General features: G+C 49.8%; 1 protein-coding gene across 7 annotated transcripts in view; it reads right to left on the reverse strand.

Annotated features, from left to right (window-relative positions):
• The window catches only part of dtnba (dystrobrevin, beta a), a 62,795-nt gene that overhangs the window by 4,094 nt on the left and 31,315 nt on the right, over positions 1-27,386 (reverse strand). For 5 of the 7 annotated variants that reach the window (XM_023826562.2, XM_023826561.2, XM_023826564.2 and 2 more), the window contains 10 exons: positions 17,577-17,651; positions 11,836-11,904; positions 11,248-11,340; positions 10,521-10,611; positions 8,919-9,004; positions 8,713-8,826; positions 6,904-7,000; positions 4,032-4,052; positions 329-488; positions 41-130 (listed from right to left, as the gene is read on the reverse strand). In XM_023826562.2, coding sequence (XP_023682330.1) covers positions 41-130; positions 329-488; positions 4,032-4,052; positions 6,904-7,000; positions 8,713-8,826; positions 8,919-9,004; positions 10,521-10,611; positions 11,248-11,340; positions 11,836-11,904; positions 17,577-17,651 — 896 coding nt within the window. The remainder of the gene's footprint in view (positions 1-40; positions 131-328; positions 489-4,031; positions 4,053-6,903; positions 7,001-8,712; positions 8,827-8,918; positions 9,005-10,520; positions 10,612-11,247; positions 11,341-11,835; positions 11,905-17,576; positions 17,652-27,386) is intronic. The other 2 variants (XM_072702480.1, XM_072702482.1) reach the window with 2 other exon arrangements.

Raw genomic sequence — 27,386 nt, forward strand, 5'->3', positions numbered from 1 at the left:
AGTTTCAGGAGCTCAGGGCACCACAGAAGGACGGCCGTACCAGAATGAAGCTCTTTCACCAGGGACGACATGGTGTTTGTGATAGAATCGGCCGCGACTAACAGGTCGTTACGAAGATTTCTCCTGGGACCTGGAAGGCAAAGAGACCGTCGGTAAACAGAAGACCTGAGGATGAGATACTTTGGAATCAGGAACCCGCCTATCGGATTTTCATAGCGTCACAATGAGCCGTTACAATCTATAGACCAAATGCGCTCATCAAACACGTCAGCTTCCTGCTTCCATGCAGCTGGGTGATGTGAGGAGACACAGCAGCCGGTCTGTTTACCCTGAGCGAAGGCTTCCTGGACGTCCCCTCCCACGCCTGCCAGTGAGTCCTGGGGACCGTGTGTGGGGGTGGAGCCGGCGGACGTGGAGCGGACCGGCATGGGCAGCGGACGGCCACCACCATGGCTGGGTGACGTGTGAGGAGAGATGGCCGCCTGCGCCTGACGGACAGGGAGACGGTGGAGATAGATCAGGGTGCAGTAGAAGACAGACTGAGACACCATGTAGTCCTCAGGAAGCATCATCGAGGAAACGCACCGACACGTGGCTTTGTCCGCAGCTCGCAGGGCATGCACGACACCATCAAAATGCGGACTCCCGCAGCTGAAGCTGATCAAATCTGCATATCACTGAAGACTTCTAAATTCACTAGCAAAGATTATCACATACGCACAACACCGCAGCTTATTAAATCCGTGCATTACTGGGGCTTGTCAAAGACACGGGTCACTGAAGGTTGTCAAACGCACGCACCACTGCAGTGTATAACATTTGTGTACCTTATTATTATTAAAAGCTTAAAGTCACAACTGTAAAAAATGCAAGACGGATCATTTTGTCTGTCCAATCTGCAGCATGCAAGAAGAGGATTGTCACGTGACAGATGACCAGTATGAAGAGGAGTGGATAGCAGCACTGTCACAGAGAGACCAGAGAAACCCACTGTCACGGAGAGACCCACTGTCACAGAGAGACCACGGAGAAACCCACTGTCACGGAGAGACCCACGGAGAAACCAACTGGTCACGGAGAGACCCACAGAGAAACCCACTGTCACGGAGAGACCCACGGAGAAACCCACTGGTCACGGAGAGACCCACAGAGAAACCCACTGTCACGGAGAGACCACGGCCAACAGCAGCAGTGCACAGAAGGCAGTTGGTTGGTTTCCCTCAGGTACAGACTTAGAAATTATTCATATACAGTGGTACCTCGGTTCTCCAACTCACTAGAACTCGAATTTCTTGAAAGTCAAACAAACCAGTTTGACCTAGAACTCCATCTGAATATCAGAAGTCGAACCGTGAACGCTGACCTAATATAAATTGTACACGCCAGGAAATGAGTCATACTACAATGCAACTCTTACTTGAATGCCTTCTTAAAAGTTCTTTACAGACTGGACGATTAACCGAATAAAGCAGCGCAACATTAAAGTAACTAACAATAAATAAACCACTAACTTACGTGTGCTATTAGAGCATTTATGTAATTTATTTAAACTTTATTTTACCAGGTAAATTAACTGAAAACCAGTTCTCACTGCTTTACGTGATATTCGGGAGAAATAGCAGATTACGAATCGGAACTGCCTGGGATACAAACATCATGCGTGTAACTAAACTCTTCAGCCAATAAGGGCAAAGGTGTGTCGTCACGGAGGCGGTTCCAGTTTGTGCAGCCGGGTGAGAGGTCGCACTGCATCTAACCGTAATGCATTGCGTCAGGATCAGAATTGCGTTGCTTTAAGTCAGGACTGTAAGCAAGACGAACACACCCAATGACCGGACTGGGGAAACAAACTGAAACGCGGACTTAATATAGAGGAGTAGTGACAACAACCAGAAACAGCTGATCACATGGGGATCCCACACGATGTTAACGAGGGGGCGTGGCACACGGAAGGAGTGGACGATCGGGGCAGGACAGGGGTAATGTTGGGATAAGATCTTTATCGTTTTGGAAGCCATTAAGAAAGAAATGCTCTTTTTGTTTTATCCTGTTCATTCTGTGTTTAAATGCTTAAAAAAAAAAAAAACATATTTAGGTGTAATTTTGGGGGGCCGGAAACCAATTAATTGGTTTTCCATTATTTATTTCTTATGGGAGAAATTCGATCAGAACTCGAACTTTTTAGGATTCGATCAGGAGTCCGGAACGGATTAAGTTCGAGAACCGAGGTACCACTGTACTTCAATAAGCCAGTTTACCAAACATTCATAACGTTAGATTTCATCCATTTAAATATATATATATATATATATATATATATATATATTTTTTTTACAATGAGTCTCTCCTATCTTTTCCCAGAAGTAATAGAAAAAAAATGTCCAGCAGAATCCTGAACAATAACTGCACTCAGCATATCTAGTAAAATCAAGTCCCATGGCCTGGGCTGAATTAAAACCACATGCAATTCATATGTTTTTAAACATTCGGTTGTAGGATTATGAATAACAGAAATGCATGTTTGCGCCCGGATACAAGGACGTGAGATTTGCAATAATGATTAAGAGGATGGAAATCACATCACGACAGTGGGGAAGCAGCAAGAGCAGAGCACAAAAGCGGGTATCGTGTGGATGGGGGGTGAGGGGCTCAGGTAGCACAGGAAACAGAGTTTCTCGGGCTCAAGCCCATCCCCCCACCCCAAAAGTCCCACAGGCAGGTGGAGATAATCAGGGGTGACAAACTGCACACAGTAATCATCGCGGATAAATTGGATCCAGGTCACATGTTTTTTTTCCCCCCCAACCTTTTTTTGAAACAGATGTGGATAGACTTTCCCTACCCTGATCCCTCTCCAGCTGCAACAGAGCAAATGCTTGAAGAAAAGTAATGACCACAGAAAGAGTCGGGGTGGGCGAGACAGAAATATTTTAAAAATCACCACTTTTGTTAGGAAAAATCATTTATCAGGAGAGGCGCTGGCAGAGTTTCAAAGTACAAGTAATCAGAGGCTGATGTTGCGTAATGGAAGGTGCTGGGACCTCCACTGTGCTTGGACGTTAGACTAGAATTGAGCTGCACCATACATACTCTGGGGATTCTGGTTTTACAGGAAAAACGTCAAAGCTGCCTCTGGAAACCTCTGTGAGGCCCAGGGACACGGGGCTCTGAAACAGGGGTGTGCAGCCTGTTAAAACAGCCCAAACGAGTTTCCCCCCCTCGCTGGAATCGGACCCTGCTATTCCACAGGTGCCTCTCCCTTGTTCTGTGTGTTTTTACACGTCCTCTATGCTTGCAGTGCAGCAGATGGCAGTCGGCTTAAGCACGACAGCAAATGCTTCAAAAACAGATCTCCCTGCCTCGCAGTGTGTGATTGGCCGAGGGGGATAACATCACACCGATGTGCTCCGATGTCACCGAACTCCATAAAGACAAAATAAAGTACAGCTCCACCACGGCCCAGAGGAAAAGCAGCATGTCACATGAAAGGGTAACACTAAAGAAGCTATCTGATGAGTCCCACATTTCAGAACGCCAAGAAGGATGTGTTGGCTCTGCACAAACCTGCCCCATGTGTGGGTAAACGGAGACGTTGTGGTCCAAGTTAACTCCAAAGTCCACTGAGAAACCATGAAATGCTTCCATTCTAATCTAAAACACGCAACACCCTCTTTTCAAGGTATCGATACGTGTGCTTAACGTGTTTTAAAAGGCCTTTTGTGCAAAGCTGATGACAAAAGATATCAAGGTGTCTCTTCATTGTGCTGCACGATGAACAGAATATCTTTATTGTCACATGCACAATGAAACTTCAGGGATGATGGATGGGACAACAGACGGGAGACTTGTCTGTGAGCAGGCGTGGCGAACGGTGTGGTGTCCAGAAAAGGCATCTCGTCAGAGCCTGGAACCGGCAGAAACCCCAACCCAGCGAGAGTGTGATGTTCGCGTGACACGGCAGAGACAGCATGTAAGCGTTCCAGCGAGGCTGATCTGAACTCAGCTGGGTACGCAGCTAAGGAGACACTTACTGCCTGCTTTTGTTCTTCATCCTACCAGCCAGCGTTCAGCAGAAAGAAAGATAAAAAGAGTCAGTAAACAGCACAGGAGATGCGGAGAGAGCAGAAGAGGGGAAAAGCAGGTCCGCGAGTGATAAACATGCAGAGTTCATCCACACGCAAAGAAACATTGATCAAAAGCTTGCACCAAGAGCTACTTCACATTGCTATAATTAAAGCAATCTATCAGAACGTCAGTCTGACCCACTATTTACCCCTGAAATGGTCAGGGTTTGTTGGGATGGGTTGGCTTTCTACAGGTACCATTAAAGCGCTTATGACATCACAGATCACCCTGAAGTTTTCCACTTTGAGTTTCTCAATAAACTATACTGCAATACTTTCATATATCAAATGTTTTTCATGCACTATATGTTTGTACGGTTACTTACATCAAAAGTGCAATATGTTACAAGCTTATTTATTGATGATAATCTTTCAGTGAGTACCACATTCTGCACACATGTATCCGTTGACTTACGTCCTATTGAGTAACGTCTGATAGCATTTATGTGTGAGGTTGACGTAGTGGGACGTTAGCGGGTCTATTAACCTTAACAGGCCCAGCTGAATAATGTGCCACTGCGCATATCTAACTTGTACTACGGTAATCATACAACGTATATATGATGGACAGCTACAATAAGCAGGTATGACAGATACAGTATCTCTATTGTGCTACTTCATTACATAAAAAGAAACTTACTGTACAATTAAAAAAAAATAATCACAGCTTCAGCCACTGTCGTCTTTCTCAGCTCCTACTGCTTCTGACTTCACAATGTAACGTAAAAGGAATCTAATTACAAAGTGCTGTGATTTTATATTTGCATTATTATTTGCTGTCGAGTGCTGTGGGTACATTACAATACTGTACTTAGAGTCTCCACTCTCCTCATAAATATGAAGATACGCCCAGACTGACTTGTGACTGGTGGCCCCAGTCAACATATACCTGTATTCTATGTTCTTTATTGAATGCAGTGTTGATTGCTGTGTAATTTATGTCGTCCTAGAGAGTAAATTTAGGTATAATTGCATTATGACAAAAATATTCTTGATCCTTAACTGGGCTGGTATTTTTAAATGTATATTAGTTGAATGTGCAGCACTACCCTCTAGTGCTGGAGATGGTACATTGCACCATTACGTAACTAAAAACACTTAATACTTGCACAATTATCCTCTATAAACAATTAAAATTACAGACACAATGTTAAATTAGCACTTAGTCATTTAAGAACTAGCAATGGATCAGGTGGACTCCTCTGGAGGAGACTTGCTTTAGTGTCATGGTCTCCAGCCTGATGAGTGAAGACAGAGATATAGTGTGACAGATCTCCTGTAAGGCATCCTGATTACTCAACGAAAAGCCACACTGGCTCACAGGCTGGGGGTCTGTGACTTGGGTACAGTGGGGGGGTGGGGGGGGAGGTGCGCTCAGCTGGGCAAGGCAATGTGGGGGAGAGGGGTTAGCTGGGTGGGGTGATGTGGGGGGAGAGCGTTAGCTGGGCGGGGTGCAGAGGGGGGAGAGCGTTAGCTGGGCGGGGTGATGAGGGGGGAGAGCGTTAGCTGGGCGGGGTGATGAGGGGGGAGAGCGTTAGCTGGGCGGGGTGATGTGGGGGGAGAGCGTTAGCTGGGCGGGGTGATGAGGGGGGAGAGCGTTAGCTGGGCGGGATGATGTGGGGGGAGAGCGTTAGCTGGGCGGGGTGATGTGGGGGGAGAGCGTTAGCTGGGCGGGGTGATGTGGGGCGAGAGCGTTAGCTGGGCGGGGTGATGAGGGGGGAGAGCGTTAGCTGGGCGGGGTGATGAGGGGGGAGAGCGTTAGCTGGGCGGGATGATGTGGGGGGAGAGCGTTAGCTGGGCGGGGTGATGTGGGGGGAGAGCGTTAGCTGAGCGGGGTGATGTGGGGGGAGAGCGTTAGCTGGGCGGGGTGATGTGGGGGGAGAGCGTTAGCTGGGCGGGGTGATGTGGGGGGAGAGCGTTAGCTGGGTGGGGTGATGTGGGGGGAGAGCGTTAGCTGGGCGGGGTGATGTGGGGGGAAGCGGGCCTGGCTGGGCAGGGTGATGTGGGGGGAGAGCGTTAGCTGGGCGGGGTGATGTGGGGGGAGACCGTTAGCTGGGCGGGGTGACGTGGGGGGAGAGCGTTAGCTGGGCGGGGTGATGTGGGGGGAGAGCGTTAGCTGGGCGGGGTGATGTGGGGGGAGAGCGTTAGCTGAGTGGGGTGATGTGGGAGGAAGCGGGCCTGGCTGGGCGAGGTGATGTGGGGGGGAAGCGGGCCTTGGCTGGGCGAGGTGATGTGGGAGGAAGCGGGCCTTGGCTGGGGTGGAGTGATGTGGGGGGAGAGCGTTAGCTGGGCGGGGTGATGTGGGGGGAGAGCGTTAGCTGAGTGGGGTGATGTGGGAGGAAGCGGGCCTGGCTGGGCGAGGTGATGTGGGGGGGAAGCAGGCCTTGGCTGGGGTGGAGTGATGTGGGGGGAGGCGGCCTTGGCTGGGGGCAGGGTGATGTGGGGGGAGGCGGCCTTGGCTGGGGGCAGGGTGATGTGGGGGGAGGCGGCCTTGGCTGGGCGAGGTGATGTGGGAGGGAAGCGGGCCTTGGCTGGGCGAGGTGATGTGGGAGGGAAGCGGGCCTTGGCTGGGGTGGAGTGATGTGGGGGGAGGCGGCCTTGGCTGGGAGCAGGGTGATGTGGTGGGAGGCGGCCTTGACTGGGGGCAGGGTGATGTGGGGGGAGGCGGCCTTGGCTGGGGGCAGGGTGATGTGGGGGGAGGCGGCCTTGGCTGGGGGCAGGGTGATGTGGGGGGAGGCGGCCTTGGCTGGGGGCAGGGTGATGTGGGAGCACCGCCTACCTTGAGCAGTTTCATCAGGCCCTCCAGTTGCACCATCAGCTCTCGGCGGCTCTCCTGCAGGGCTGACATCCTCTGCTCCAGTTCGTCCTTCCTCTGCCTGCCGTTGTGCAAACACGTGTCAGTGCCCTGTCCATGCGACTCTACGGGTCAGAACCGGCACTTTGATCCGATTGCCAGAAGGTTTCTGCTGCTAACTATCAGCCCCCAGCCTGGGGGGGCGGGGTACACAACAGCCGGCCACGTTTCTGTGCAGCTCCCTTGGGGTTTGGCTGAGAGGAGGACACATTCATCAGCTCCCTGTAAGGTATGACATAATCCTGATGACAAATAACATATAACCCTTCAAACCCATTGTGACTGTGGCTGTTTTTATAATTATCCTGTATCAGCAGATGTCTATAAACATAAAGACCATTTGGGCCTCGGCATTCTGGGTGAATTCATTTGCATTCAGCGGCTCTGCCATATCTGCTGTGTTGCTGACGGAAATGGGTTCTGGCACGTCCCTGTCCTGGCTCTCCTGCCTGACATTTACAGAGCAAACTGTGTGCCAAGTCAACATGCTTTCTGTAGCCCCCACTAGGGGGTGTAATATCTCACAAAATGTCACAGGTAAACGTCCCTGACGAAGCAAGGTAGGTCCAGAAGATGCAGCCCATCGTCATGATCATATTACACCGTCACTGCACCAAAATTTCAGTCATTAGTGTTATTCTGTGTGAATAACAGTTCCAACTCAATACAAAACTGTATGCATAAACCCCACAAACCAAGATGAGTCTAATGTCACTGAAGTCACACAGTACAGGGTTTTTAGCCACTGAGCACAGAATATGTGATCATCCTGACTACTACATAAGAAAAGAGTTTTTTAGTTCTTTAACATGCAAAAAAACCAGGGCACCCAAATCATTGCCCTCTGCTTGCGATGCAAACCTGGGCAGGTCTCGCAAGCTTACGGGCCAGATCCTACTGGCAGGTGTGATGAACACCGAGCTGGCGGGTGGTAGCTATACTCTGGCTCACCATTCGGGAAACACGGCGCCCCAGCAGCCAAGCTGCCGCAAAAATAACCGCCAGTGAGGTGTTCAGCAGGAAAAGCAAAGCTGACAGGGAGCCGGAGGTGAACAGGTTCTCAGGAGCGCAGGCTGGCAGAGACTCCGCTCAGCTTGCTGTGTTCGTGGGCAGGAGACGCGCATGAACCCAAACCGTACAAAATAACTCAAAGTTGCTGACACACACTGGTCATACTGACGTGTGTGAAGGTTTAAGGCAGGAACAAAAAAAGATTAAAATTTAAAGACAAACGTCATATTCAATGACAGACCCTTGAGCTAAAAAAAAACCTAAATAAAGGTACAGTTTCACCTTCAGGTTAAGGAGTTTGGTGGAAGAGATCCACCCCAAGAACGTGCTCTGTTTCACTTAAGAGCTGTTTTAAGAAAAGTCACTAACTGAGGAAGCTGGGTTTTAAAAGAACAGCTTCTGAAGGTGGAAAATGGGCAGAACAGTCACTCTAATGACCCTTGAACTTTAAGTTTAACGAGAAACAGGTTCTCTTCAGCTGGCCCTTAACAAGTGCGTAATTTTTACTGTGTATATATAACAATGAAGAAACGACTAGACACAAAGTACCAGAGACTGAAGTGACGGCTGATCTCCTTTTAAAATCTAAGCATGAATTGGAGGATAACCTTTTAGAGGGCAGTGAATCCCAACAACACCAGCATGAAAATGAAAAATCATTTAATTCAATGGGAACGAGATGGAGAGAGATGGAGGTGTGGACGGAGAGAGAGGGTCGTTCACCTGAGGAGCCGCAGTTCTGCCAGCAGTGTAGGGTTCTGCTGGGCCTTCTCCGGCGTGGGCTGGGAGGCCTGTTCGTGCTCTAGGCGTAGCCTCTGGATCTCCTGCAGGATCTCCCTGAGAAACCACAGCCGACGTGTGAAGGACACATGGACACCTGCCATCAGCTCCCCCCCCCCCAGCAGACAGGCAGTCCCAGCCCTGCCTACCTGTTTTTATTCTCCAGCTCAGCTATCAGCTGTCGCTGCTGCTTGTTGGCATCGAAGTTGAAGGTCAGATCAGTTGGAGGGCGTTGCTGGATGGGGAAGGAGCGACGAAACACACAAACAAAGGCGCTAAAATGACACAACACGCTCAGCTAATGAACAAGCATTCAGCAAAGAGAAGCTAAAAGAAGCTTAGTTAGTTCACTGGTGGGTCAAATGCCAGGTGGTTAACTGCACTCCAGGGTTGGGGGTGGGCACACCTAACCTTTAGAAACTGGAGTCAAACTATTAGGGTCCATGTCTCCCTCCACCCCCCCAAACTGAGTCTTAGAGGCATGGAGGATGGGACAGGAACCTGACACCTGCATGATGAAGGCCCCTATTCACACGGCTGCTGGCCATCCAACCGCGAAAAGTGCTTCTGCAGCAGTGCGACTCAGCAGCCGACCCAGAAATGCTCCTGGACAGATATGTAAACAGCCAGCTGTTGTGTTTCCGTGGGCGCCTGGAAGGAGGCGCCTGGAAGGAGGACAGCAGGAGCAGACCCTGCCGTACACCGATAACACCGACAAGGGCTGATTAGCATAGATCTGGCGAGGCCGCGGGCAGGACGACGACTCACAAGCAGCTAAAGCAAAGCTGCTCTCTTAAGAAAGCCAGCAAAACCCTTCCCATCTCGCTAAACGAGAGGAAAGCTCTGAGACGGCCTGAGACAGACTCACCTGTGTTGCTTCTTCTAATCCTCACAATGCCACCCAACTGATTTGAACCTACGGTACCAAGGATAACAAAGTCCACCTTCCACAGTACGCCTTCTGCAAGACGTGGGATGGCTTATCGTCTAGGAAAGAGACGCTCTGTATTCTGACCCCCCTCCGCCCTCATTGGATATAGGACCGAGCGGTGCATGCTGGGTAATCCCAAAGAGCAAAAGCTCTCAGGAGCCGGGATGAAAGAGCTGGCCTCCATCTTCCCTGCAGGCCGCCATGCTCCATAACAAGCTCGCCTTCACAGCCTCAGCTCTTCCAGTTCCACTCCCTTTTCAGAAAGATACTCTATTGTGTTTGTCCATCTCTCTTTGCAACCCCAGACAGCACCACTTCTGAGGCGGCTACCTGCCTTCCCTTAGACTAAATACTAGAACAGGCCCAAGCAAAACATAATCCGGACAGACTACAGCAGGGCTCTTCAAATCTGGACCTCGATTCCAAATCCAGGCCGTGTTTTCAGTTCTTCCAGGTAGTTAGTTTAATAATTACTGATTCTGATTGGTCAGAGGCTTCACACCTGACTGACAGGTAAAGGAAGGCTGGAAATCCAGCAGTGTTCAGACCTCGAGGACCGTGATTTGAATAACCCTGGACTACAGTATCCTCAAAATGGTGAGAATGGGGGGGGGGGGGTGTTTGACCACTTCCTGCTAACTTCTTCATTACAGCATACTGTGAATCCGCCCCCATCACGCAACACCACCAGCCCAGCTGCCGGTCCCGGCCACAGTTACTCTGATGCTCGGATAATGGCGGCATCTGCTGCCGTTTCACCCATGAGAACGTCGGACGAGTGTAATGAGGGACCACAGAGAGCAGATGTGCTCCGACTCACCGGCAGGTTTCCCGCCTCTGCGGCGAGGCGTGCGGCGTAGCGGGCGATGAGGCGATGTTCCTCGTCCAGCCGGCTGGGGCTGTCCAGGGTGCTGTAGAGAGGGGGCCAGGCGTCAAGACCACCAACCGAGCCACGTGCCCCCCCAGTACCTGTACTGCTGGTTAGTAATGTAGACCAGCGGACTATTCCATCCAGGCCCTAGACTGAAACTATAAAACTAATTCTGTGCATATTAGACATTGGCCAGTCTGACCTGGTTAATGTTACATCATTCGCAGCCAGAGAACAGACAACAGTCTTTTGGTAAGACGGCACTCAGATATCAGAAATCACACATGTTCAGAATGTTCAGCGTGAACGCTGTGGGCGAACAGATTTATGAAAGCATCTTTAACACTGCGACAGAGAGATTCCACAGGGATTTAACTACAGCTTCTGAAACATAATTAAAGTGAGGAACAGAAATCAGACCCCCCCCCCACCCCTGGTGGAGTGAAAACCTCCCATTATTGGGGGTTAGAGCCTTGGACAGAGATGGAAACATCGCAGCCTTCTGATCAATTGCTGAGAAACGGCAGGCAGCACCACCCTCATTAACTCCAATCAAGTAAAGTAATATCATGTGGCTGTCGTCCTGTGACCGTGGGCCTGACAGGGGAGGGGCGTCTCTTTCTTATGGGACATTCAAAGCCGGGGCCCTGGGTCTGCGCGGTGCTCCGACACTGACCGTGCATTATTCTGCAGGCGAATCACATAGGCGGCTATCAAAGCGTGTTCCTCAGAGGGCTTGTGTGAGGCGGCCGGTCCCTGGGGAGACCTGCTGATGAGGACACATGGCGCGGGGACACACACACACACACGGGGACACGACACACACACAGACACACACATACGGGGACACACACACACACAGACACGGGGACACGACACACACACAGACACACACATACGGGGACACACACACACACAGGGATATACACAGAGACACACAATGGATCAATGGATGGCTGTGGAGACGTAGCAGATAAACCCAAAGTAAAAAGTGTCTATTTAAAGGTCATACATGAGGAGGAAAAGATACCAGGTGACCATCCCAGCAAAAGCTGCGCGGGGGGGGGGGGGGGGATCAAGCTGGTGCAAATGAATGGTGTCTTTTTACGGCCATTCTATCTGATATTGCAGCAGATTGAAAAGACAGAGGATCAGCAGCAGAGGCTTCAGGCTCCTGTCTGCCAGCTGTCGCCGCACTGGGGTCACCGTCAGAGGTCACCTGGTATCTTTTCAAACACACAGAGGAGTGACGTTTACCACTCACGAGGCGATGGAAGCCCTTGGGAACGGACATGGAGATGAGATGCCATTTGAACGCTGGCTCAGATGCTCCCTAATGAACCGTCATAGTATTAATACTGTATTTAACTATGTGTTCATTCCTAATGAATTATTCATATCCCAATCATGTGATACAACTTTTGTTTTCAATTTCGGTATTTATTTGCAGTATTATGCACATAAATAACAGCACAGTGACCCAATAAAATAGCATCATATGACACACACACACACACACACACACACACAGCGTGGAAGAACACCAGCGATGCTGATTATGCGGCGTGAGTAGGCTGCATTCATGTATCACTTCGCCACAAGTTAAGCGGCCCTAATGCTACAGGATAACACGGCCACATTATTAACCTGTCGAAAGTTCTTTCCCCTCATGGGCCAATACGGAAATTCATTTTCAGTGAGGCAGTGCATTAAATAAGTGGATATGAAAAAGACTGCTGGTTTATTTTGTGTTCTGTTCCTTCCGTATGAAGCCGAAATCCTTGACCTCAGGCTAGGCCATGTAATGAAAGAAAATCTGAAGACAATAAACAAACAGAGGCGTGTCAGGCTATGTCAGAATACTCATTACCCATGGTCTAATTTTACTTTATGTTTATCAGTCCTTTGTTTCTCTGACAGCTGAAACTATAATAGGAACAGAAAACAATGCCTGAATAATTATTAAACTTACAAAACCTCTGATCACAGGCACAGTGTCACAGGCTACATGGCCTGTTGGCCAGATCATACGTTTCCAAGGTCCAAGACAGGCAGAGTGTCGTGGAAAAAAAATCTGGCGACTAACACCAGTTATAAGACGAGCATTTATAAGAGGAGGAACTGGAAGCAGTGGATAAGGTTGCAGCACATGTGTGGTCGTTGGGGGAAACGCCTCTCTCATCCGCACTGGTGCTCAGACTCACTGGAGGCGGGCTAGACGTCAGTGTTGTCCATGCTGCTGCAGAAGCAGTGCAGACCCAAGCAGGTCAAGCACTCAGATCTAATTCACACCCACTTTCCCTGCGGCAGGATGCTCGAAATCCACATGGAAGCTTTAAGAGCCCATTACCGGAATAACGACGGAGAACTTCAGCTCAATTACGGACAGATGAAGAACGGCAATCAGGGTGTGCTCAAAAAACACACTCTGCTGTCATCTCCAAATTTAATAGTTTACCTTGAGAGAGAAAAGCTTCAGACTAAAAGCCCGGGATGGCAATACGGCTGAAGGGCTTTCTGCTGAAACTGGGCCGAAGAGTCCAGTGGCACGGATCCACTCTCTGTGACCCGACACACAGTTACTGGGGCCGGACAAAAACGTCAGCGCTTCCTCCATCTTACGCCACTTAGCTTCCATTTAAAGCGGCCGATCGCTAATGGATATCCCACGGAAGTCTGACTGGAACACGTCCAGGACACTCCGGTCAGTATCACCTCAGCTTTAAAACCGGCATCATTCTTTTAACAGAGAACTGATGTACTTCAAATTTACCCCTTTTCCAAATGAACAGGATAGTACAGAATATAACGCATAAAAGCATGTAAATCAGCCAGGGTCCTGGCAGAACATCTAAACCCTCTTATAAGTCCTGATAAATGGCCTAATCTATCAAGCAGAATGATCCGGAAGGATGTATTCATGTCTATTTCACTCAGAAAGTCTTGACTTCCCAATCACATAGCAGTTGTCAGAAAATATTACTGAAAAAAACTACATTAAAGGTTAATCTTGAAAATTAATTACAGCTGGTTCCGGCTCATAATGGAGTCTCTCAGCCAGTCCTATCGGGAACCCAAAGATGCCGTTTCTGGTTAGGGCTTCATAGAGATGGAACCTGCTTTTAGTGGCATGCTGGTCTCTGGGAGTAGAGCCTCAGTGTGATACCTCCATCCTGCAGGGCTTTATACACATGTAACGGGGAGTCGTCAGCATCACCAACAAACTGTCCTGTACATAGAACAGAGAGTAACTGTAGGTACAGGGAGGACGCATTTTCAGAGAACGGTAATGCAAGTGTCACACGGGGAATCAGGAGAGCTCTGGGGATCCGATTCACTCTCGGTGATTAATTCCCCAGCCTTTAAGCCACATGCTGCACTGAAGATACCACTATAGTTCTTCTGTTCACTTTTACAAACTGAGTCATAAAGAGACTGAAATCACAAGGTTCTGCTGCCAGACAGATCACCTGGGACAGGCCGGGGAGAGTTTGCCGGACCAGAATACGCACTATGGGAAACATAAGAAAGTCAAAGAACAAAGGAGGCAGGATGGAATTGTAGACACGGTGCACAGAAAGGTGTTTGGATAAACAATGAGAGGGGAGTGAGACTGAGAGGAGCAAAGCATGAGCAGCACCTAGACAGGCCCAAGTGGGGGGTCACGGTCTCACATTCAGAGAGATGGATGTGTGAATATGGGTGCTTTCACACCGCAGGAACCAGAACCATTCACCTCAGGAACTCGACCAACTATAGCTCCTGGGAGGCAGTTCCAGAACTCTTTTTTAGTACCTACTCCAGAGAAGGTACTTTTTGTTTGAACATGAACTGCTGGGGAGGACCTTATAGCAATAAACTTGCTGACTAGTTTGACCACAAGCACAGGCGCTAAGTTGAAAGTTATGCAAAAAAGTTGGGAAAGAAGATATAAATGGTGGAGCCAAAATTGAGCAGATGGCATTATTTTTGTATTGCAGTTACATTTAATGCATCAATGAATACCTTTTCGCTTGCGTCTCCATATTTCTGCCTCGGGAAATTCGATTGCTAACCAAAACACTTTTGTCTAACATCGCTGGTGTAAGCGGTGAAACTTGCCAGCGCTTATTAGTGGGATAATATTACATAATTTTTTTTTATTGTGAAAACGAAAGATCGATCTACTGGCCAGATTTAATAATGAATTATAAACATGTTGTGGGTCATATAAATAAAAGAGTGTTTTGATAGTTATTGGGGGGATTGGTTGCTAAAAAAAAACCCCAATAAAATTGTTCATCCTCCACTGTTTTGGGGTGGCAGTGTAGCTTTGAATTATATGTGTAGAGCGTAATTTACAAACTTTTTGCGTCTTCCATGCTTATTTAGCATGAAGGTCCCAGTTCCTGTTATGTGGTGTGAAAGCATCTCACGAAAGTGGCCTGGAGCTTCAAAAGTCCCTGGTCAAGACAGCCCAGGAACTCAGGAGTCGGGAACCAGGTCCACGAGAGAGCTCCCTATAACCCTAAACGGATTCTTACGTTGCTGAAAGAGTCAGAAAGATTTAAAAACATCCATACAAAGACGACACATTTAGGTTACGGTAAATCTGCTCGGCGTCTCTGTGCTGGAACATTCCAGCACGGTCTTGGTGTGCTGTGTTCTCACGGAAAAACAGCAGACTTCTCTGAACTTTAATGACCAAATGCTGCACGGTTACACGTCATCTTAACATCTTCCTTCGTGCTCTTTCAGAATCACTTGCGGATTGCTCTGCCAGCGGCCGGAAATCACTACAGAGAGTGGTGAAGGCGGCAGAGTACATCACAGGCATGAGTCTCCCTGCTATTCAGGACATTCATCTCCAGCGGTGCCTCCGTAAAGCACACAGCATCATCAAGGACCACGGCCATCCAGCACGACAGCTGTTCTCCTCGTTACCGTCCGGCAGACGATACAGGAGTCTGTCTGCTCGGACTACAAGACTAAAAAATAGTTTTTATCATCAAGCCATTCGACACCTCAACTACAACACTTGAACACACACACCACACTTCACTGGATGCACACACAAACTGTCCTATACAATACAGACTCAGGTACACTTTGCACTTCATTTTTATTTTTATAAAAAATAAAAGTAAAAAAACTCTTACTCTGAGCAATACTGTTAACTGCCACCTTAAATCACTGACAATTGTACTGCTGTTCACTCTTGTCACTTTATTTCATGTGCAATAACGTTGTCCCCCCCCCCACCTCAGTACATGCCAGTGGTTACATATTTTTTTTTTTGTTTTACAAGTTTAACTTTATATTGTTATTTCTTTCTGCTATATTGTGGTGAGACTTGTCTACTCTCGTCAATCACATTTCATTATAATGCTGACCCTGTGCTAACTTGCATATGACAAATAAAACAATCTGGCTTCCAGGTCCATCCAGACGACGACGTTCTGCCCTGACCACCCCTGCACTCTTCAGTGTGGGTACCGACATAACAAGAGTTTTGAGCTACAATTCAGCAGCTCTTGATTTGCTGATGATCCATTCGGGGGCGCTCACAGGGTTGCTCTGGGTCTTCTGACTGACAGAGGCCAGCCGGACGAGAAACTTAACAGGGGGCCAGTTTGGGTGCCGCAAGACAGTGGGACATTTCCGGCTAAAAGTAGCATCAAGGCCGTCATTTAAATGACAAGCCACTGCACCCTACACGGGCGGGCGCGGGCGACCAGGCCCAGACCTGCTTAATGACACTCAGAGATACCTCTTGGGAAAGAAGAGCACGCCGATTACACATTTACACACTCAGGTTACACACCTTTCTCTCCTGTAGGGGGTGATAACAGCCAATGTTTTGCGGCGCTTTGCTGGACAGCTCAAAACCCATAAGATTAAGCAGGCTACAGGAGACCAGACGAATGAAGGCAGTGCCATGTTAAAGAACATTCTTGGGTGTAATAGAATGTTCTGGGGTGTTGCCCAGAGAAACCTCTGCAGAGAGCCAACAGTCAGATATAAGTGTACAGTTTTCATTTCTGTGATGATTTAAAATTTGTGGCATACATTCCTGTTACACACCCTACAGGAAGTCTGCACATCCCTCATCAATCTGCTGTTAAGCCTAACCCGGCAGGCAGTCTGCACATCCCTCATCAATCTGCCGTTAAGCCTAACCCGGCAGGCAGTCTGCACATCCCTCATCAATCTGCCGTTAACCCTAACCCTGCAGTCTGCACATCCCTCATCAATCTGCCGTTAAGCCTAACCCGGCAGGCAGTCTGCACATCCCTCATCAATCTGCTGTTAAGCCTAACCCGGCAGGCAGTCCACCATCCCTCATCAATCTGCCGTTAAGCCTAACCCTGCAGTCTGCACATCCCTCATCAATCTGCTGTTAAGCCTAACCCGGCAGGCAGTCTGCACATCCCTCATCAATCTGCCGTTAACCCTAACCCTGCAGTCTGCACATCCCTCATCAATCTGCCGTTAAGCCTAACCCGGCAGGCAGTCCACCCATCCCTCATCAATCTGCCGTTAAGCCTAACCCGGCAGGCAGTCCACCCATCCCTCATCAATCTGCCGTTAAGCCTAACCCTGCAGTCTGCACATCCCTCATCAATCTGCCGTTAAGCCTAACCCGGCAGGCAGTCTTCCCATCCCTCATCAATCTGCTGTCAAGCCTAACCCGGCAGGCAGTCCACCCATCCCTCATCAATCTGCTGTCAAGCCTAACCCTGCAGTCTGCACATCCCTCATCAATCTGCCGTTAACCCTAACCCTGCAGGCAGACTCCACATGCCTCAATCTGCTGCTTACCACCAACTCTAACCTGCTCATGTGCACATTACAGGTGCAATACGTGTGTAACAATTTGTCTAGTGACGCTCAGAGTCGCTGTCCTTCGTAAGTTTTTTCGTTCGCATTCCACACACGCACACACAGATGTACACCATAGAGCAGTTCTTCCGAGACACACGTGCTGGCGTACACATCGCCAAAGTCCACGGTAAGACAACTGACCTTTTGGTAGGAGTGGGAGCCCCGGACGACATCACCATCGTATCATTCATGTTGCCAGCCAGGGGACGGGGGGGCCTGAAACAGAGACGTTGGGTTAATGGACCGTCAGACCCATGAAGCTGGGTCTCCCTTGTCTTTGAGACAGCACACGCCTCAGAGGTGAGGGAAAAACTACAGGCTTAAATATGGGAAAAACTGAATATCAGAATCATTCCGTTAAGAGTTTATTCAGAATATGTACAACAGCAGGAAGATAAACGGTAACCAATATTGAGACTGAAATTTGATTATTCAGGAGATGGAGGAGAAGAACAACAAAACATTGAAAGCAGCGAGGAGGGAGGGCTCGTTATGTAGTGAGTGATGAATTACGGCCGAATGAACAGCCACTTTCCCACACACTGGAGTCTGGCTGCCAAATAAACAAGCCATTTGCCCTTGGTCCGGTTGCTGAGCTGGGGGGACAGAGGGTGCCTGAACCTCCCCCCCCCCCGGCGGTGTGTGCCGAGATGCCTGCCTCCTGCATACCGCTAATTTCAGCTAGATAAACCCCCCCCCCCCCCCCCCCAAAAGTCGAAAGAAATTCAGTCCTTCGACAAAGTGCTGCTCTTGACAGAACTCAAACCCCAAACGGGATGCGAGGAATGACCAGACCGAGCGTCCAGGTTCAGGATCGTTGTGGATCCGTTCAGTGATCAGAGACGACGTCCCGCACAGCGAAAGCTCCCTCTTAAAGTCTGCTCCCCCTCCCGCAAAGGGTTTCCTGTAAATATGGAGCCCAATCTAACTGCCGCTTTTTGACCCTCGTTCACGGTTCTCCGATGCCCTATTTTTGCCGAATCGGACCACGAGAGACCCACAGCGGGTACCTGTCCCCCCGCGTACACTCAGCAGGCGGGTGATTGGCTCCCCGGCGGCTCGTACCTGCAAGCGGAAGCTGAACGGGAGGCTCTGCGAGCTCCACGGGTCACACAAGCCCAGACAGACGCTCACTGAACCTCAAAGGAGGAGCTGAAGAATGCAGAGCGACGGAATAAGGGCGTTGGAAAAGAGGCGGATAGGGGGAGAGAGAGGGAGAGAGAAAGAGAGAGGGAGGGAGCGAGAGAAGGAGCTCACCTCGTCTCACGCAGAGGCAGAACGTGAACAAGCTTCGGAGCCGTGTGCCAAACCACCTCCCGAATCGAGCTCTACTGAATGAGCATCTTAACACTCTACATCACAGCTGTCTCTAAGGGAACGGCAGGAGTCACATGATACAGCACAGCCAATAGCATGTCTTCTCTGGACGAGACTCGGCAGCACACCTTACAGAAGAGAGGCAAAGCCACAAGGGGGCCCGATTGCATGAGAGGAGGCCCCCCTCCCCCGATTAAGTCCGTGTCCTGATGCACGGCAGCCTCGCACCGCTTCCCAAACACTGCTAATGCTTCAGCCCCAAAACATGGAGTGATTTACATGAAAGGAAGGAGGAGAGAGGAGTGAAGGAGCAGGGACGCACACCAGCGGGGACCTGCAAGACCGCACCAGAACCTGAGACGTACCTTCTGTCAGGGAGACACACAGCTCTGAGCAGGAGACCCTCACATCACACCTGCTTCCTCTATTCCATCAATGTTCATCTTTTGGGCTGGTTTGGCCCATAAAGCCACAGTGAAGTCCTGCCTATTCTTTACCCAAAAAAATCACAGTGGCCATATTGCAAACACTTCCATCGTCAGGAAGAACTGACAGGTCAGACACTGATCCTCAGCTGGAAATAATACTGGAGCAAAATCACAGGCAGCCGGAGCAAGTCAGGGGGCACAGGTGAGAAGGGACAGGAGCCTGAGACCGGCTGCCATTGGCGGGGCACGGCCCACTGTGAAACCCAGCTGGGAGGCATGACCTTGGAAGATGTATCCCCCAAAAGGGGGCATGCTTCCAGAAGAATGCCCTCAGGAGGCGTGTCCTTGAGAGGGGCATGTACTCCAGAGGAACGTCCTCAGGGGGCGTGTCTTTGAGAGGGGCATGTACTCCAGAGGAACGTCCTCAGGGGGCGTGTTCTTGAGAGGGGCATGTACTCCAGAGGAACGTCCTCAGGGGGCGTGTCCTTCAGGGGGGCATGTTCTCCAGAGGAACGTCCTCAGGGGGCGTGTCCTTCAGAGGGGCATGTACTCCAGAGGAACGTCCTCAGGGGGCGTGTCCTTGAGAGGGGCATGTACTCCAGAGGAACGTCCTCAGGGGGCGTGTTCTTGAGAGGGGCATGTTCTCCAGAGGAACGTCCTCAGGGGGCGTGTTCTTGAGAGGGGCATGTTCTCCAGAGGAACGTCCTCAGGGGGCGTGTTCTTGAGAGGGGCATGTACTCCAGAGGAACGTCCTCAGGGGGCGTGTTCTTGAGAGGGGCATGTTCTCCAGAGGAACGTCCTCAGGGGGCGTGTCCTTCAGAGGGGCATGTACTCCAGAGGAACGTCCTCAGGGGGCGTGTTCTTGAGAGGGGCATGTACTCCAGAGGAACGTCCTCAGGGGGCGTGTTCTTGAGAGGGGCATGTACTCCAGAGGAACGTCCTCAGGGGGCGTGTTCTTGAGAGGGGCATGTACTCCAGAGGAACGTCCTCAGGGGGCGTGTTCTTGAGAGGGGCATGTACTCCAGAGGAACGTCCTCAGGGGGCGTGTTCTTGAGAGGGGCATGTACTCCAGTGGAATGCCCTCAGGAGGCATGTCTTTGAGAGGGGGTGTGCCCCAGGAGGCGTGTCCTTGGGAGCATAACTGACAGCACCTCCAATTATCACTCTGGAGTTGGTATCGTATCAGACACCAAAAATTTCAAATGGTACGATACTATCATTTTGAAAAATTTGATACAGATGCTGTACATCTCTCCTGCACAGACCAAAAACACTAGCGTCACCTAGTGGACATTATGAATCTGGGTTTTGCGAAGAGACACAGTCACACGCATTTCACGGGTCTCTTGTGAAGAAGCTACACAGATGGAGGATGGAAACCACTGTTGTCCACTGGCCGCCTCTAGCTGATACACAGGGCAGCAAAAGTGAGATACGGCGTTAGTTTGGTATTAAACCAAACAACAAGGATTCAATCCACAGAGCCAACAGCCTCTATGCAATTGCTGCTACAATAAGGCAGTGTTTCCCAATCCAGTTCTTGAGGATCCACAGACAATCCATGTCCAGCTTCCGCCCAGACAGTCCAAGTTTTTGCTCCCTGTTGGTAGCTGGGAGGAACCAAAAACATGGACTGTCTTGCTGGTCCCCAAGAGGATTGGGAAACCGTGATATAAGTAGTTTAAAGATCATCAGGTGTGCATGACAGATAAAAGCCACAACAGTGATGTAGTGTAGGGAATTTTACATTTGGTATTTTCCATGTTTATCTTACATGCTAGTTTATTCATATCGCTTTGCCCAGTGACAAATAGGCAAGACGATGAAAACAGCGGTTCCAATTCCAGTAACACAGTGGTTAGGGGGTGGGGCCGGAATGACGGGTCATTCAGGGCGCTGGGGGCACCAGGCAGCCTCGTCTGTCCGGCGGGACCCGAATCAGCCTCCGCAGTGCACGTATGTAGCCGGACATGTATGACACACGGCACGCATCTTGCAATGCGGAGAGAGCCCAGCTAAGAAGCACGGGGATGAGGTTTGATATCCACGGGAAGTGAATCTTCAAACCACGTTGGGGTGTAGAACATACACTGTGGAAGAACAGCTTCGGGGCGTTATAATGGGAGGAATGAAAAAGCAAGAGACTGACGGGGATGTTTGTGTGTCGCAGTCCTGAAGGAGAGGGGAAAAATAAAGCAAAAAAAATGTGCAAAGAGATGGAAGCCATTGCAACACGTCCCTTTGCTCAATAAGTGTTTATGGATGCATGGGTGGATGGATGGATGGATGGATGGATGGATGAGTGGATGGATGGATGAGTGGATGGATGGGTGGATGGATGGATGGATGGGTGGCTCTTTCTGTTAAACACACAGCAGGATTAATGGCCGACAAGAAGTTCAAAGAGGAGTGAGAGCCCAAAGGTGCCCAGAAGCCTGGTCATCCATCAGGACCTCATCTACAGTCAGTGTCTCCCCAAACCTCCAAGGAGAGGAACTTTACCTCCACATCACCAAATGCAAAGTCTGGGGGCCAAATTAAACTCACAGTCCTTTAGATGTGAGCCTACTGCACCGACCAGCCGAGCCCCCAAATGGGCACACAGGGGTACAGACCCGAATCCATTACCAAAGCTACATAGAGAGAGGTAGCAAAGGGCAGAACACAGTGTCTCGCTGGAAGGAGCGACAGACCACCGGCCAGCCACCGAACGGCTCTGGGTCGCTTCACTCTGTCCTGCAGATCACCATGAATTAACTGCAAATTCAGGCACTGAGAAACACCATCCCCGAAAGCCTCAAAGCCGAAATGCATCTCACTGCGAATAAGAAATCTCTCAAGAGGACTTTGCTCATAAAGAACACTGGACCTGAACACCAGCGAACCATATATTAAAGCCCGTTTCTCATACCAAATGCCTTTAATAAAATTCCTTCTGAGTTCTAGACAAATCAGACAAAGCCATGTGTGAAATTAACAGCACTGAAGATGATGCTGAAATATAAGGTAAATATACAGCAAATCTGGTCTGTAAAAATCATATTGGCAGGATTAGCTGAGAAGAGCCTAATCCAGCGATAGCTCAGCTCTTCAAAGTATATTACAGCCACTCCTCATTTAATGACCAAGTTCCAGGTCGATAAGTGCACACATTGGTCGCAAATGAGTTTATTACGGTCCTATTTCTGAATGGTCACTAACCAAGTCAGTATATGAGGAGCGATTGTACTTGATTCAAATTTTATTATAATTTTGATCATAAATGATGCCATATTCCTAATTGGGAACTGACAATATGAGCATCTGAAGCTCAGTCAATCAAGGCTTCAGGCCTTGAAGTCGCACCATCGCATAATGGCGTGTGACCTGTCACTGGTGCTTTACACTACAGGGATCTGTACTGCAGCAACGCGGGTGACGCAGAGGGCACTGCGTACAGCAGCACCACGTCTCACGCCGCCTCCCAGCACTCCGCTCTCCACCCAGTTATTCAGGCCAGATGCATATTACGGTGACGTAAGCTGGTTCCACCGGGACGACACTGGGGACACGCTTCCGAGAAGCACGCGTTGGGATCGTCCGTACACAGCCGTAAATCTCGCCCTTCAGCCCAACGCTCTGATCCATCGCGGGCCGCTTGGGAGAAGCGCTCTGAGAACTAGAAATGGAGGAATGAAAGATTTACGGTGCCAGTAAGAGAAAGGGAGCCCCCCCCCCACAGATAAACACAGCGGGCTGGAAGGCGGGCAGGAGGGCGGGCAGGAAACCAGCACACAGAGTCATGCCCGCAGCAACACGCATCGTCCTCAAGCCTGTCACATTCTCATTTCATATTCGCTTCTATATTAATTTCGACGATTTAGGTCAGGAGGCAACGGGCGGGGAGGCGAGATCTCGAGCTTCTGGGGCATGCAAAGCTGCAGGGACTTACGGAATGTGCCGAACCTTACCGAGCCACTCGACACCTATGCTGCCCGCGCCGGTGTTCATCACAACTCGAATCCTGCATTGCGTGCACCCCTGAGGTTTGTTAGCCACGGTCAGTAACTGCACTAAATATTAAGTAACATGTTCTGCTAACCAGATATAGCTAGCGACAATCTGACTTCACTCACTAGTTATTCATTTAGTTTTTGAAACATCTGGGGGGTGGGGCAGGGGGTGCTGAACTTTCTTTTTTTACTGGGGCAATTAATCCACCCTTGTACCTACCAAAAATGCTGAGTAACCCGCTGCAACTGTAACTCCTACAGATCTGATTCTGATCGATGGAGAGAAGGTTGGGTCACAAACCCTGGACCACCTCAGAGAGCTTGATGCAGTAACATCAGCGAGCACCAGTTCTAGAACGCTACCCTGAGGCCGGGGGCGAACAGAAACACGCCTCTTTCTCTGTCACTACCACCACAAACATTGACATTTTACCCAGTTTTAAATTCTGTCATATCCCTTAAGGTAAGGTCAAGCAAACCAGCAGACAAAATCATACGACGACATGAAGATTGTCCCATTTTAAGCAATTAAATCTGACAAGTGTGATTGTAAACAGAGTAATAACCATCCATCCATTTTACACAATCCCTGATTCAGTTGCGGCATTTTTTTTTACAGGAGACGACAGGAATCGACCCACCCATCCAACGCCACCTATGTCTTCCATGGTGTGAGGCTTATATACGTCACACGTTCTCCTCATCGCACCCAGCCAGGCGGGTGTCCCCAGGTCTGTCTAGAACTTCATTGGTGAGATGAGTCAGGAATTGCAATTCTAAATCGGGAGCCGATGAAGACGCAGAAATTCTCAGGTCAGGCGTCGGTGCCCTTGGTGAGAGCTGGCATGGATCTCCCTGCATCCTGCCCATGGCTTTATGGCCGGCTTGAAAACAGCAGCGCTGTCAGTCAGGTCAGAATTTCATAGCACTAAAGCAAAAGGCTCCTTTCAGATGCAGAGGGATTCAGAAATCTGCAGGAATGAGGTTACACTATGTCACTATACAGTACAATGACGATCATTCAAAGGGGCAGTGTGTGGATTAGGCCTTTGTGACTGATCAGAAAGTTGCAGCTTCAAATTCTATCCTCGCCAGAGTCTCCACTGGGCACCAGGGCTGACCCTGCACTCAGACCCCCAGCTTCTCTCTCCTCTCTTTATATGTGTGTCTGTGTGTGTGTGTGTGTGTGTGTCTTAAAAAAGCAGAGTGAGAGGGGATATATGAAAAATGAAAGAATTCCTATGCACTAGTACAAATAGCAAATAAAATGTTTTCATTCAATAGTTTTTGCAGGCATGTTGCACAATTCTTATGTCAGAACAGAGAGACTGTTCCCACCTCAGACTGACAGCAAAGCTACTTCACGTTCTGCCAGAACAACAGCTCGTGTGACACACGCACAGCACCTCAGTGCACAAACTTTGACGCCATGTCATCCCCTGCGTGACACAGTGAGGAAGCTCAGTGGTTCTGCTGCCATCCCATCACATCGGGCCTCTCGGGTCTCGTAGACTCAGTCACCCTGGAACCCGACTTCATAAGTTCCAAACTCCCCTCTGCCCTGGTTACCCCCTGCAAGCCTTAACCACCTCCCCATACCAACAGATCTGACTGTCTTTCATGCCGATGACCAATGATCGCTTCCTGGGCCGCACACGCCCTGCCGCACTGTTGGCAGTCACAGTCACCGTCACCTCCACCGTTCCCGCCCCACCAACGTGATCTTTCCCGCAGTGCTCACTGTGTATACGTTATGTAACAGCAGCCTGTTTCGAGCAGGATGACAAATTTCGAATTAAACTATTTCTGGGAAACGTGATACACAGCAAGTCATGCTGTCCCTTATAATAACTCACTTACACCACCCCCATCCACACCACGCTCCCTTTAACTGCATGTCAGTGGTTGGCCTGAATGAGCAGGTCCCGCATGAGTAGAGGAGACCCCCCCCTCTTCAGGTTAGGGTTACGGTTAGGTACCCCTGAACACCCCCCTTTCGTAAAGACCTGTGATAATCCTCTCCACCCCCCCCCCACCGACGTTAAACCATAAATGAACCCGTGTTGATTAAACAGAAAGCTTGTGGACGATGCTGCACGCTCTCTCTGCACGATCAGTGACGATGCTGCACGCTCTCTTTGCACGATCAGTGACGATGCTGCACGCTCTCTTTGCACGATCAGTGACGATGCTGCACGCTCTCTTTGCACGATCAGTGACGATGCTGCACGCTCTCTTTGCACGATCAGTGACGATGCTGCACGCTCTCTTTGCACGATCAGTGACGATGCTGCACGCTCTCTTTGCACGATCAGTGACGATGCTGCACGCTCTCTTTGCACGATCAGTGACGATGCTGCACGCTCTCTTTGCACGATCAGTGATGATGCTGCTACACTGTAATAATCAGGCGACTCGTTCTTCATGTCGGCCTCCACCCAGTTTATAATCATATTCCTGCAGCGCCACCTCCCACCCGCGCCGGGGGCCTCACCGCTCGGCATCTCCCAGCACACGCCTGACCTTGGGAAAGCTGCATCTCCAGGACGGAAATGAGATGTCAGTCAGCGTTATATAAAAGGGAACTGGGGGCGTTGGTGGGTGTGGAGCGGCTATGGGCCTCTGCTCGAGACTGGCGCCCCCTAGCTTCAGGTGCTCACACGGTTTATCCGAACCGCAAATGGAGGCGTTGTGAATCTGCAGTATAGATATATTTTTATGTGCCACAAGAATATGACGAACTTACCCATAATTCTCTGTGATTTTATGATAGGCTGCCGACTCAGTCAAGTGAAGAATCGCGGTATAGACTGACAAGGAATCTCAGAAATGGGACTGGACTATCAGGAGACAGGAATGTGAAGCAGACCTCTCCCCGCCATCCTCTCCTAAATTTGATCGCAGAAGCTGTCAGAAAGCGTCTCTCTTACACCGAACGTGCTCACAGCCTGGATATATACTATAATTAAACCACCACGTACCGCAACCCACTTTACTGTATACATGATAAAACGGCAACGCACCGTAGATATTTATTACCGCTAATAAAACAAATACGCCTTCCCAAAGTCTGTGAAATACATATGGCAGACATTGTGAGGCCATCTCCACAGAATGGCCGAAGATGGACAGAAGGCGCGCGCTGTCACTTTAAAACTCTGGCTCTCTCCTTCAGCTGAAAACCCTCACGTGATCTTCTCTGAAAGTGCTGGTGGGGTCGGGGTTCTAAAGCTCACCGGTCTGATTGTGTGTGTGTGTGTGTCTGTGTGTGTGTGTGTCTATATATATATATATATATATATATATATATCCCTGCAGCTTCACCAAAATGGTCCTGCCCAATTATTCTATGGTTAGGAGCTCAGCATAGTCTCACCTGAACTAATTGGGGGGCGGGGGAGGGGGGCGTCAGCCAATCAAAACACAGGGAAGCAATCAGACGCCAAACCCAAGCCCCTAAACACCAACAGACATGATGGAGAGCCTTCTCAGAATCTGGGCGAGGGTGATCTGAGGATAAGCAGGTGGGGGCAGGCAAGAGCCCTGGGGTATGGGAGACGGCGGGATCGCAGGTGGGGGCCCGGCCGGGGCAACACAGAGGCGCGCGGGAGCCGCCCAAACGGTAGTAATCATACACCGAGCCGGCATATCCCTAGGCAGACCGTATGTAATTCCAGTAGTGAACTCTAAGCCGTGCGTATCGTTATCCGGGTATAGCCAAGGATACGGCAGCGAACAGACAGTATCTGCAGTGTTTATTTACACGATGAGACTGCAGAGCCAAGACAAGGTGAGGAGAGTCGTGATGTGGGCCCCTTTGATTCCTTCCCAGGAGCTGGAAAAATCGCAGAAATGTTTGAACTGATCTGCCGCGGCATGTCAGATTCCTGAAGAGGGATGATCCGGATCTCTACGGAAAAGAACCGGCCCACTCGCCTGAGACGTCGGCTCCAGCATAGGTTCTCCCAGTCGTGAGTAACGCCACCAGGGAACCATCTCCCCTAACAAGGCGGCCCTAAATATTCAATGTATTTCAAGAGAAATCACAGATACAAAGAACTCGCCAACACATGCACCATTGGCTTCAGCAGCGGTAGTGTTTGTCCCTGACGTTTGGGGTCCCCTGTTGGCCACAAACAGTCATTACACTAAAGGGGATTGGAGGGGGGAGTAAAGTGACTTTTTGAGGGGGTACCTCAAAAACTAATCCAGCT

This window comes from Paramormyrops kingsleyae, chromosome 19, assembly GCF_048594095.1.
Source record: "Paramormyrops kingsleyae isolate MSU_618 chromosome 19, PKINGS_0.4, whole genome shotgun sequence".
Classification (NCBI taxonomy): Eukaryota; Metazoa; Chordata; class Actinopteri; order Osteoglossiformes; family Mormyridae; genus Paramormyrops; species Paramormyrops kingsleyae.